This window comes from Phragmites australis, chromosome 20, assembly GCF_958298935.1.
Source record: "Phragmites australis chromosome 20, lpPhrAust1.1, whole genome shotgun sequence".
In the NCBI taxonomy this organism is placed as follows: Eukaryota; Viridiplantae; Streptophyta; class Magnoliopsida; order Poales; family Poaceae; genus Phragmites; species Phragmites australis.
The window spans coordinates 12,982,297-12,995,485 of NC_084940.1; the positions used below are offsets into that span (position 1 = coordinate 12,982,297).

The 13,189-nt window shown below is 44.1% G+C and overlaps 1 protein-coding gene across 1 annotated transcript; it reads right to left on the reverse strand.

Moving 5' to 3' along the window:
* Positions 1-2,395: 2,395 nt before the first annotated feature.
* On the reverse strand, positions 2,396-6,104 carry LOC133901709 (serine carboxypeptidase-like 17). Its single transcript, XM_062343165.1, has 13 exons — positions 5,777-6,104; positions 5,553-5,698; positions 5,060-5,136; positions 4,820-4,942; positions 4,630-4,732; positions 4,483-4,520; positions 4,263-4,364; positions 4,002-4,082; positions 3,715-3,888; positions 3,535-3,606; positions 3,151-3,383; positions 2,870-2,915; positions 2,396-2,703 (listed from the first exon to the last, which is right to left on the reverse strand). Exons 1-13 carry the CDS (start codon positions 5,959-5,961, stop codon positions 2,620-2,622), a joined length of 1,464 nt encoding a protein of 487 aa, XP_062199149.1. The 5' UTR covers positions 5,962-6,104; the 3' UTR covers positions 2,396-2,619.
* Between the last annotated feature and the right edge of the window lie 7,085 nt (positions 6,105-13,189).

Sequence of the window (13,189 nt, forward strand, 5' to 3'; positions counted from 1 at the left end):
AATCTTCTCCAAATAAACATAATGTTATCTCCAACCACATGTTTAACGTGTCAACCCAATGATAATAAAAGGTTAGACTTGTGCTGGTCGTGCTACTGTAGACGTGGCGCTACTGTATCGAGTGCTACTGTAGCAACACGGCTGCTTTATTTTCAGTTAGTTATTTGAAAAGGTGATACAATATTTAGAGATAACATTAGATCAGATTTGTTATGGATCATTTATAAAGTAAGATTAGATTTGGTATTAATTAGAGATAGGATTTAATTTGGTTTGTTAGAGCCGTGACCTACCTATATAAAGGGAAAGCCGATACATCCTTAAAATCAAGCAAGAGAAGAATTAATCTAAACTTTTCTCAATATTTTAAGTCTCCCTAATCTATAGTTTAATCCCTCCCCTACTAGCCAATATCGTCTAGCTATTCTCTCAGCGGTATTTATTCTCCCCTACTAGCCAATATCGTCTAGCTATTCTCTCAGCGGTATTTATTCTAATATTTGGTATCAGAGATGTTAGGTGCTAGCTTGTAGGTTGTGGCCAAGATGGTGGCCGACATGTAGAAGGATATGAAGCAGCAGTTTGGTGAGTTGGCTCAGCAGGTGACCGACATATCTTTGCAGTTAGCGATGGTTGACAAGTGTTTGTTGGACACTGCAAGTTAGCTGGCCACACTACAAAGCGGCACACTACAACAGCCCCTTCACCGGCAGCAACCCAAGAACAGCAGCAACAGATGGCCAATCTATCTTCTCACCTCTTGGTGGGGGAGAAGGTCGTCCAGTCACCGCCACCGCTCACTGGCTTTCTCAAGCCCAAGTAGAAGTGTCAGGGTTCGTTGAGGCTTTCAACACCGTTCCACAACCGAAGTAAGAGACGTTGCTCGTGAAGCAGTCGTCGTTATAGTAGAAGCAGGAGGCGGTGTTCACGCAACAATCATCACCACCGCGGGTGTAGCAGGAGATGGTGTTCGTGCCAGCGTCCGCTCTACTTGCGATGGTCGTGGTGTCACATAGAGTGATAACATCCACCAAGGGCTGCACGTTGAGTGCCATGGAGATGGCAAATGTGGCTGCAGCAGCACTCCACCCAGTTCTGGTAGTTCCAAAGGTTGCAACATGGAGTTGCCAAAGGCTACCGCCATGGCCGCCACCACAGCTTGAGGATGAGATGTTTGTCGAAGGATGCAGTGTAGGGCCAGTCCTGAGATTTTGGTGGCCCAAGGCAAAATTAGCAAAGGGCATATTGAATTGAAACATCAAAAAAATAATTAATATATAAATTGTAGGAATCGACGACGACATCGCAAAACACATCAATGAGCCTACCACGGGAGGCGTCCACGGTCCACCCAGATGCCACCTCCGAAGAGCACGTGTGGATCGCAAGGGTCGGATGGCCTGCACTGGCTGGCGAGGACGCGATCTGCCACACAACGCCCGAAGGAGGAGGGATGTGACCGAGAGTGCACCGAGGAATTCGAGCAACTGCTCGAGCATGGCACTGCGTGCGCCCACACCCACTAGCGCCTCGTACATGGACGGTGACGATAAAACGATGTTGCAAGCGCAAATGGAGGAGGTGGCGATATCCGTTGGCGAAGGCGCAAGGTGCTTGGGGAAGCAAAGCACGAGGGTCATCTGCTCATCCAGAGAGGTAGATCATGACTACACAAGAGAAAGTGATCTCATCGACTTTTCTACATACTAGAGGATTACTAATTCAGGCTGCTGCAAACCTGCTATGAAAGAACTAAAGCAGCAAAGTTACTTCTTTTGGGTCAGCCAAAGGCCAAAACCCATGCATGAAACCCATGCATGATCATGTAACTACACCCGCTAGTCGATTGGAATTTGGACTATAATACTTTGTTTGATCACAAATAGTATGCATGTATACCTATATATGAGAACCCCTTGAATTTTTTAGGGCCGAGGCGGCCGCCCCGCTTGCCCCCCTATAGGGCCGACCCTGATGGAGAGATGTTATGAGTGTTATTGTAGTATGCGTTACTGAGCACCATACTTTATATTTAGTTAGCTGGATAGATTGTATATCATTTAGAGATAAGATTAGATTAGATTTGTTATAGATCATTTAGAAAGTAAGAATTCAATTTGGTTTATTAGAGCTATGACCTGCCTATATAAAAGAGTAACCGGTATAAAATAAGCAAGAGAAAATTTAATCTAAATCTCTCCTAATATTCTAAATCTCCCTAATCTATAGTCTAATTTCTCCCCTAACAACCAACATCATCTAACTATTCTCTCGGCAGTGTTTAACCTAACACGTGCATTCCCTCATGGATCGGAGTCGACCGACCAGCCAATACGTGCTCCTGAATCCTTGTACACACTAAGAAGTTACTGTTCTTCAGGAGACACCCTTCGCAGAAGGTTAAATCTATCACACTTATCAAGATTTCTATTGTCTTTTCCCTTTTTTAAAAAAGTTTTATTTTCTTCTCTAAAGACATTGTACCAGCCCTGCTTCTTCCCTGAAGAGGAGCTAGCAGATATTCAGACACACCAAAGAGCAATTTGCGTGGTAAATAATCAGGCGTCCTTCCCTCCCCAACTGTTCCAAGTTCTCTTGCAATGCACCTCGAGGCTGCAATCAAAGGCGGTCACCAGCAAACCACCTTGCCATCATCGCAAGGCATTGCCTTGGCTGGTACTCTGGAGCAGTATGTCCAGCACCCTGCACAAGCCAAGTCTATCAAGATGGTATCTTTTCCTTGAGCTAATGTCAAGATGGTTCTTCTTGGCTACACTTCATATCATATGGAAACCATGACATTTGATATAGTGAACCGAGAATGAGCACTAGTAGAGAATTGAGACAAAAGAACATCCAACGCTCCTACCTTCACCGTTGTGAATGTGAGATTATTAGAATACGATGTTGTGTATCTGCAAATAACATATATCTATGGTCAGACTGACTGTTGCATAACTGAGTTCCTCTTGAGCATTAGAACAAGTCTCAAGTGCTGAAGGAATCAGTTTTCAGAATACTCTAGCATGTAGGGGGGGGGGGGGGGGAATAGAATTTGCTTTGATGTTCAGGCAGTAGTCTGCACTGCATGCAAACCATAAAATTGTTTCAGATGTTGTAGACTGATCGCGGTAGTTATATGGGACTTACCCTGCAACTTGCCCGTTGACGTACCATGGTCTCCAGTCATCCACAATAGAGAAATTAAGGGACCTAATCCAGGATTGTGTGCCGATATAAGGTACAACCATGTCATGATCACCACTGTAAACTAGACTTCTGTAGCCTTTAGTGGTCACATCCAAATGGTACTTCACTGAACTTTGAATATCTTTGGTATACGGTATGCTCGTGTTGCATCTTAACCATGCAGGAACTGTTCCCTGCATTGTAGAGCGTAATAATACCAGATAGTTTAATAACCACCATACTTTTACAAAGTGTAATGAATTAGATGGGGCTATCTTTTCAGGGTTATCAATTATCATATCAAACGGAGCACAAGACTGGTGCATCAGTTTCAGGTTTTCATACCTTGTGAATACCAAGGGCCTCTCTTACTGTGGCATCATTTGCCCATAATCTGGACAATGTATATTCTGCTGTCTGTCGAGAATGGTGTGATATGAAACGTCAGATAAGATTACCTTGTCGCACTCGCACAAACGATGGTGAGTACTACTGAAGAAAGTGAAAGCTCATATGGGCACTAACTCTGCACTGTGTAGAAATCTCTGACAAGTGAAGCCCTTCTGCAGTGTTGTCCTGGAGCTGCTGCATCTCCCGAACACCTGAATTCAGCTTCAGCTTGAGAAAGTTGTATGGGTGAGGGCTTGCATAGGAGCAGAGGGGCTCCAGAACGTGAAACGGGAATATGTCCTTGACACACTTTACAAATAAAACAAACCATTTGTCAATCGCTTGGTAGCAGCATCACTCAACAAGTGTTTTTCTTTGGAATACGCAGGATAATAATCTGATAGCGGCCATATATATCATGCCTCATGTATGGCGTTAAGGCTGTTTGTGCACTGAACGCTTTGGTAGCTGCTGTCCCCCACACTGCAGCTCTTCTTGTACACCTGGAAATTATAAGACACAAGTATTATTCATTCGTATAACCATTAATAGTTACTCATCGAAATTGTCAGCAAATTCCCAGCAACACAGCAAACGTGCAGATTGCAACCCGAATATTTAATCTCTACTTTTAAATCTACAAACAGTACTGGAGGGTGCTATTCAATTTTTTCCAGTCTTACCTCATAGATTTGGTCAGATATGAGAGCCATCCTATGAGCAAATGGAATTTTTGATGGCCCATCAATCGAAGAATCTGTTAATGGATTGCCCACGAGGTAACCCTGAACATGATTTGCAAAATTAACTGGGGGGATCTATCCTCCAAAAAATAGGATAACCTCTAGGGTCCCCAAAATATTCCCTTATATGATTGTGCAGATTATAGAAGAATTCTCAAACCTTTAGATTCAGAGAAGGTTCACTTCCGACATGTTTACCTGGAAAGGAAAAGGTGCGGCGCAAAATGAAATTGTGTACAGGAAAGAGAAAAATCCCTGTACCAAAATAAAAAAAGAGGAACATAAACTGAGAGTTGAGGGAAGTTACCGTTGGCGATTCCAGAGGTGACGGTTGGCACAATCATACCAGAGTATGAATCACCCCCAATGTACAGAGGATTTGACAAGAACTCTGGGTGCTTGTCGAACCACTGCAAAATTAAACAGAAAGGAAGGCCACAAAAAAATTACAATAGATGGACTTGGAATTGAAACTGGAGAAGGGCAGGGGACATGACCTTCCTGAGAAAAATGAGAATCTGGTTGACAGCTTTGGTGTCACTTGATTTGTATCCTTGCACTGTAATGGAGTATGAAAATCCAGCTCCAACCGGGGAATCGAGAAAAATTATATTGCTCAACTAGATTATTTGTGCAACTAGTTAGGGAAGGGCCTATCCAATCCAATGAGAAGTTGCATATTTCGACATGGAAGGCAGAGAGAGAGGTAGAAATAGATGGGTTTAAACATTATTAACCTTGGTCCAGGACTCTGGTCTGTAAACCAGCTTAGGCAGGCCATCCATGTAGCCATGAAGGTCGAAACCGAGAGGGCCTGCAAATTATTTTAGGGATGTAAAAACATGGTTAAGATTATACAACACATATACTTCTTCCGTTGTTAACAGTTTGATATTATAGACTTTTTTTTTGTCTTCATACATAATTTTATGGATAACTTGGAGTACCCTTAGAAAATCCCTAATTTACACCCTCAACTACAAAATTGATAATGCGTGTTTTGGTATTTCCTATGTCATGTGTATGTAAAAAATTAATACTGTCCTTTGGGTACCCCTTGAGGACTGCAGAAAAGCCCAATCTTGATAGTGCTGTAAATCGGAAAAAAGCCAAAATTACAGCCCCTAAACTGTTGTGTTTGTCTAATTTACACCCTGAACTAGGAACCAAGCAGTCTGCTTTACAATCCTCTGCTGGACGGGGATGGGGATGAGTCTGTAGCGACCGTACCAATCTGGTAGACGAGGCCGGTGAGGGAAGAGCACCCGGGGCCGCCGCTGAGCCAGAGCATGAGAGGGTCGTCGGCGGGGGAGCGCTCGGAGGGGATGAAGTAGTAAAAGAGGTGGACTCCATTACCCTCGTCCACCTCCACGTACCTGCATTGGATACCCTGTCTGGTGAGCCAGAGCTGAGATATGCTATGGAACTGAAGAAAGGAACAGCACAGACCGTACCCTGTCCGGAGGTGGAAGGGAAGGGGTCCCTCGAAGCCAGGGAGGTGGGTGACGACGCGTTCCTCCGCGGCAGCGGTGGCGGCAGCAATTAGGGGTAGGGAGGAAGACGAGAAGCGGCAGCAGAGGAGCAAGATGACGAGCATCCACCACCAGAGCTCTCCGCCGGGGAACCTTATTGCTCTCATTGCGCTGTGCCCGGGTTTGCCCTCTCTCTCTCTCTCGCTTGGATGACAGTGTCACCTGCTCCAGTATACTTAATGGCCTGCTCTCTTAATGCTACGTATTACCCTACTCAATTATGTCTCAATCTCTCTCTTGCCTGACTCAGCGACGCCTGATCGAACCGTCCAGATCAACTTCTCCTTTTTAACTTTTCTCCACCCACCTCTGCCTCCAACATCTTCGGTCCATCCCCACGTGCAGTGTCGGGAGTCAGGAACACACGATTAACATATGGAGATCAATTGTGTAGAAGATTTGTACACGACTGGTTATGACTGTCTATTGTTCGTAATATGAAAATATGGATATATGTATAGTTGTCGAATAGCATTGCAAAGAGAGACACAAAATATACATGTTGAGATCTCTGAGTTAGATAATAAATCTATGTCATATCTTATCTTTATTATTCTAAAGATCGTAGAGTAGAAAGAGGTTTGTGCATGAATCTAATCTTAAAAATTACGCAGATTGCTCAATGTTCTGTCACGACCAGTGGCTGATGGCTCAGAAGGAGTTGGCGCGTGTGGGCGTGTTCATTTCAAATTTGCGTAGCTCTCTTTAGTGGTTTGCTTAGCTGGCGTTGGTGGGCCCTTTGGGCAGTGCCTTGGCTGCGAGGGTATATAACCCAGCCTGTAAAAGACTTAAGGGGATAACGAATAACAGAACACACAAAATCTTACCTCTCTCTGCTTCGTCCTCTGCTCCGTTGTCCCACGGTTTCCTTCGGTGTGAAGCTTGCTCACGTCACGGCGAACCTCGTCGGAGGCCACGGGCGTAACAGTGGTATCAGATTCAGGCGGTCCTCGACACTTAGCGACGGAATTGAGTTCTGCGAAGGTTGCTCGGCTACCGTTCGAGTGTAAAATCCCTGGAGTAGCCTCAATTCGGAGCTCGCGGTGGTGAAGGCGGATTGATTGGATTTCGATTTGGGTTGCTTGACGTGTTCGAGCGTAAAATCCCTCGGTCGAATCCCAATCAAGGCGGCGGTAGAAGCACCAGAGGGGACGAATTGGGGAGGAATTTTGTTCCAAACCGATCCACTCTGTTTGGTTGATCATGGCGCCCCCAAAGCCTTCTCCTCAGACGGGGTTCGTGTTGGCGGCGATGGAAGCCGTTGAGAAGAAGTTCGATGAGCGTTTGGATCGCGTTCTCGAGCGACTGGATACGCTGGTCGCGAAAGTGATCACGATGGACGAAGCGCAACATCAAATGCGCGCTCAATTGGACATCACTATGAAGGCGGTCGAGCAGTCCAATTCTGATCAACAGCTTCTGGTTCATCGAGTGGATGCTGCAAGTCATGCCGTGGCTAAATTGACGTTGTCCCAGTTGGCAGAGCCTGGTACTCATCAGTTGGACAGTCCTCCTCGTCTAGCAAATACGATGGGGGCACCAGTTCTTCCACGACCACATGCTCGAGCTCATCAGAACGCATCTCTTCCATGCCCAGGTGACCCGCCTCTTACATGTTCGACGTTTGGTCCACCTCAGGGTGGGACTGATCACCAGTCGTTGCATCGCAATGTTTTGCCCAAACTATCATTTCCCAAGTTTGATGGTGACCATCCGAGAATTTGGAAGGATAAGTGCTTGAATTATTTTCAGTTGTACAATATTGGGGAGTCTATGTGGTCACTTGCAGCTTCGTTGCACATGGAAGGCAAGGCGGCCAAATGGTTGCAAATGTATAAAATGAGCAAGGGGTTAGGTGGTTGGGATCAATTCATTTCGGCAGTTGAAGAGAAGTTTGGGGCTCAGGATTACAGAGAGGCTGTAGGAGCTTTACTGGAATTGAAACAGAATGGCTCAGTCGAAGAGTACACTCAGAATTTTGATGATTTGCGTTATCAGATAACCATGCATAATACTGGTTATGATGAACTTTTTTTTGTCTCTCAGTTTGTGAAAGGATTGAAATATGAATTGAGAGTTGTTGTGCAATCCCATGTTCCTGATTCGGTGGATCGTGCTGCTTTGTTGGCTAGAGTTTAGCAACAAGTTCTGTCTAAAGGCAAACCCAAGTATCAGGGGAATTCTAAGGCATCTCCTGGTGTGGGTAAGGAGGAGTCAAAAGGCACTGGGCTGTGGAAGGAAAGACAATTAAGAGAGTATAGAAGGGCCAATGGTCTTTGCTATTACTGTGGTGACAAATTTGATCCCACTCACGCTCAAATCTGTCCAAAAAAACCTCAGGCACAGCTCAATGCTCTGACTACTGAAGATCTGACACTGACATTGACTGAGACAGTGTTACAACAATTGGAGTTAGAAGATAAGTTGAACCCTGAATCGTACCAGCTTTCTCTCAACGCTATTTCTGGTACTAAGGAGAAAGATCAGTTGAGGATAAGAGCTCTGGTTCAGAATAAAGTCATGTTGATGTTGGTGGATAGTGGGAGTTCACATAGTTTTGTGAATACTGCCTTTGTTGACTCTTTGTCTTTACCAACTACATCAGTTCAGGCAGTCCAGGTGCAGGTGGCTAATGGAGATGTTTTGAGGTGTGATAGATTAGTACCTAAGTTGGAATGGTGGACACAAGGCCATACTTTTCAACATAACATGAGAATTCTGGACTTAGGGGCTTATGATGCTATACTTGGATATGATTGGCTCCGACAGTTTAGTCCTATGCTGTGCCATTGGGAGCATCAGCTGATCTAATTTGGATACAAAGGCAAACAAGTTACTTTGCAGGGGGTGGGTGCTCCAACATTCCCTATTTCTGAGATGTCTGCAGACAAGGTGATCAAGTGGAGTCAAGCCAATGAAATTTGGGCTCTAGCTGTGTTACAATATGCCCCTTTTAAACCTCAAACTCAGATACCTGAAGAAGTGCAAGCTGTTTTGGCTGATTTTCAGGATGTTTTTGCCTCACAAACTGCACTACCCCCCAGTAAGGCATTATGATCATGCTATTTCATTATTGCCTGATGCAGTACCTGTCAACTCTAAACCCTATAGATATTCTCCATTTCATAAAGATGAAATTGAAAGACAGGTTAAGGAATTACTTGAGGCTGGTTTTATCACACCTAGTACCAGTCCATTTGCATCCCCTGTGCTATTAGTGCAAAAAAAGGATGGTTCTTGGCGTTTTTGTGTGGATTATAGGAAGTTGAACTCACTTACGGTTAAAAACAGATTTCCTATGCCTATTATTGATGAGATCCTGGATGAATTGGCTGGATCTAAATGGTTTACATGCCTGGATATGAAAGCTGGCTATCACCAGGTGAGGATGAAGGTGGAAGATGAGTTTAAAACAGCTTTTAAGACCCACCATGGGCACTATCAGTTCAGAGTGATGCCCTTTGGACTCACTAATGCCCCAGCAACTTTTCAGTGTGTCATGAATGAAGTGCTTGGTCCATTTTTGAGGAATTTTGTTCTGGTCTTTATTGATGATATTTTGATCTATAGTCCTTCTCTGTCAGTGCACATAGATCACATTAAACAAGTATTGACCAGGTTGAGAGAGCACCAGTTGTATTTGAAGCCTTCTAAATGTTCTTTTGCTCAAAATCAGTTAGTCTACTTGGGCCATATTATCTCAGCTCAAGGGGTGTCCACAGATCCAAGCAAAATTGAAGCTATGGTCAAATGGCCTTCACCTACTAATGTGACTGAATTGAGGGGTTTTTTAGGCCTAACTGGATATTACAGAAAATTTGTGAGGAATTATGGAGTTATTGCCAAACCATTGACCAATTTATTGAAGAAAAAGGCATTTCAGTGGACTGCAGAGGCTCAAGCAGCATTTTCTGCTCTGAAGCAGGCTATGACCAGTGTTCCAGTGCTTTCTCTGCCTGATTTCAATGAAAGATTTGAGATCGAAACTGATGCATGTGCATCTGGTATTGGAGCAGTCCTAATGCAAAAAGGTAGACCTATAGCATTTTTGAGTAAAGCCTTGGGTCCAATGCATACACATCTTTCTATATATGAAAAAGAGTTTTTAGCTCTCATATTGGCAGTAGAACGTTGGAGATCCTATTTGCAAAGGAAAGAATTTGTTATTAAAACTGATCATAGAAGCCTATGCTATTTGGATGAGCAACATCTTCAATCTGAAATGCAGAAGAAAGCAATGACTCGATTGATGGGGCTTCAATTCAAAATTGTTTACAAGAAAGGATCTGAGAACAATGCAGCTGATGCTTTATCTAGAGTTGGGCATTTGATGAATTTGTATGCTGTTTCTGAGGTGGTTCCAGTTTGGATTCAGGAGGTGGTTAATTCCTATATCACTGATCAAAAGGCCCAGGACTTACTGGCTCAGCTAGCAGTTTCCAGTCCTAATGAACAAGGATTCTGTTTACAGCAAGGTGTTATCGGACACCATAATCAGATATGGGTGGGGGGAAATTCTGCACTCAAGACCAAATTAATTGCTGCTATGCATTCTAGTGCTTTGGGAGGGCATTCAGGCACCCAAGCCACATATCACAGGATAAAGAAGATGTTTTGGTGGCAAGGAATTAAAAATGATGTGGATAGCTTCATCAAGCAGTGTGAGGTATGTCAGCATGCTAAGCATGAGCAGTCTCATCCTGCTGGTTTATTGCAACCCTTACCTATTCCTAATGGAGCTTGGCAAGATATTGCTATGGACTTTGTGGAGGGTTTACCAAAATCTGAAGGATATGAAGTCATCTTAGTAGTTGTGGACAGATTTTCAAAATATGCACATTTTATCCCAGTGAAACATCCCTTTACTGCTCCTCAAATTGCTACTTTGTTTTTGGATCATATGGTGAAGTTACATGGCATGCCAAAAACCATTATATCTGATCGAGACAAAGTGTTTTTGAGTGCCTTTTGGCGTGAACTCTTCAGACTGGTTGACACAAAGCTGCTGACAAGTACGGCCTATCACCCGCAACCCGACGGGCAAACGGAAAGGGTTAACCAATGTCTAGAGATGTATCTCAGATGTGCAGTCAATGATTTTCCTAAGAAGTGGAAGTCTTGGCTTTCTTTAGCAGAATTGTGGTACAATTCCTCTTTTCATTCTGCACTGGGATGTTCACCCTTTCGAGCTCTTTATGGATATGAGCCTAATGTGGGAGCTGTTTCTGATCCTTCTTCTACTGCTCAAGATTCTGTGGCTGAATTACTGCAAGAGAGGGAGGCTTGTCAGCAGAGTTTGAAGGACCATTTGTTGAAGGCCCAGAACCGAATGAAAATTCAAGCAGATCGCCGCAGAAAAGACCGCAATTTTCAGGTAGGAGAGCAAGTATTACTTAAACTTCAACCCTATGCTCAATCTTCTGTGATGCGTCGACCCTTTCCCAAATTGGCCTATAAGTATTTTGGGCCCTACAAGATACTGAAGAAAATCGGGGCGGCAGCTTATGAGTTGGAGTTACCAGCAGGAGCACAAGTACATCCGGTTTTTCACGTCTCTCAGTTGAAGCCTTTTATTCAAGATCGTTCACCGGTGTATTCGACTTTGCCACAAGTGGTGGAGCTGGACACTAAGGAGCTGATTCCTGAGGCTGTTCTGGACCGTCGGCTCGTCAAAAAAGGGAATTCGGCTGTTCCACAGGTGCTCATCAAATGGTCGTCATTGCCGGCGGACACAGCGACATGGGAGGATTTCTATGTGATTAGGCAGCGATTTCCGCATGCCATTGCTTGGGGACAAGCAAGCTCTGAAGGAGGGGGAGATGTCACGACCAGTGGCTGATGGCTCAGAAGGAGTTGGCGCGTGTGGGCGTGTTCATTTCAAATTTGCGTAGCTCTCTTTAGTGTTTTGCTTAGCTGGCGTTGGTGGGCCCTTTGGGCAGTGCCTTGGCTGCGAGGGTATATAACCCAGCCTGTAAAAGACTTAAGGGGATAACGAATAACAGAACACACAAAATCTTACCTCTCTCTGCTTCGTCCTCTGCTCCGTTGTCCCACGGTTTCCTTCGGTGTGAAGCTTGCTCACGTCACGGCGAACCTCGTCGGAGGCCACGGGCGTAACATGTTCCTACTGCTAAGATCTAGTTAGATGATAGTTGATTTTGTCGTAGATCTTTGATGAATGTTGATGTTTTACCTAACTAGACCTGCATTGAGGGTTCATAACTTCAGAGATGTGAAGACGTGAGTTGCTTTGATTGGCTTGGTTGGCTCTAAATTGGACCAGATTGGATTGGGTCCTCTTAAATATGCTCCTCTCTCCTCCTTTTATAGTTAAGGAGAACTCGACGTGTGACCTACATAGACTTTTTCAAGTGTAATCTTTTCGGATCAATAGGCTTCTAAATATCTAGAATTCCAACTAAATAGAAGATAGTTTCCTATCCGATACGACTCGCCTCTTGTATTTAATCTCTATACCCTTATTATACGGCGGTTATTACTAGCTTCGGATCAAATAGAATATGTAGGATCGTTATAGAATATATAATAATAATTATATATCCTTATCAGGTAGTTCCTCAAATCTACTCAAAACTGAGTCGTTAGTTATGTATCTTGGTCAGGAATTTCTTGGACCGCATCCCTCCTAGTTGGGAATTTCTCTGATTGCACGAAGGGTCTACTTGTAAGTGACTTCAACTGAATCGAATTTCAATGCTTCGAACTCTTGGTTGGAAATTTCGGAAAATTCTCGAGCTTTCCATCCTTATCTGCAACCTTAGATCAGGCGCACACGGTTTATGAGGGAAGTTGATATGATTAGACCCTACCATACATCCTCGGAGACCGGAGATCATGAATCAGCGCACTTCATCTCTCGCCATACCGCACTGAGAATCGAAAAGTCGCAATTGCCATTAATGTTTCATGGCTCCATCGCACCCTGCAAAGTGAGTATCTGCCAAGTAATGATTCTTTATAAATGGAGAGTCCTTGGACGTTATCTCATAAGCCTGCATTCTCTGAGTTCCTGATACTCGAGCTTAATGCTCACTTTCATCTTCCTCCAAGCTTCCAGGAATAGTATCCTCGTCTTCTTCTCCAGACGGATGGCAAGCCTCAGCATGAACTACTCCTGCCTGAGTAGGCTCACAGGAGAAGGTATGCTTCCTCCCCGAGCTTAGTCCGTGGAGGGCAGCGGATGGGGAGGATTTCCCTGTCCCAAACACCGATGAAATCATGATGTTCGAGGAATTTCTAGAACAACACATTCACTGTATCATTATTCTATAATTTATATAGAATTAAGTTTTAAATTCAGCTAATTGCAATAAA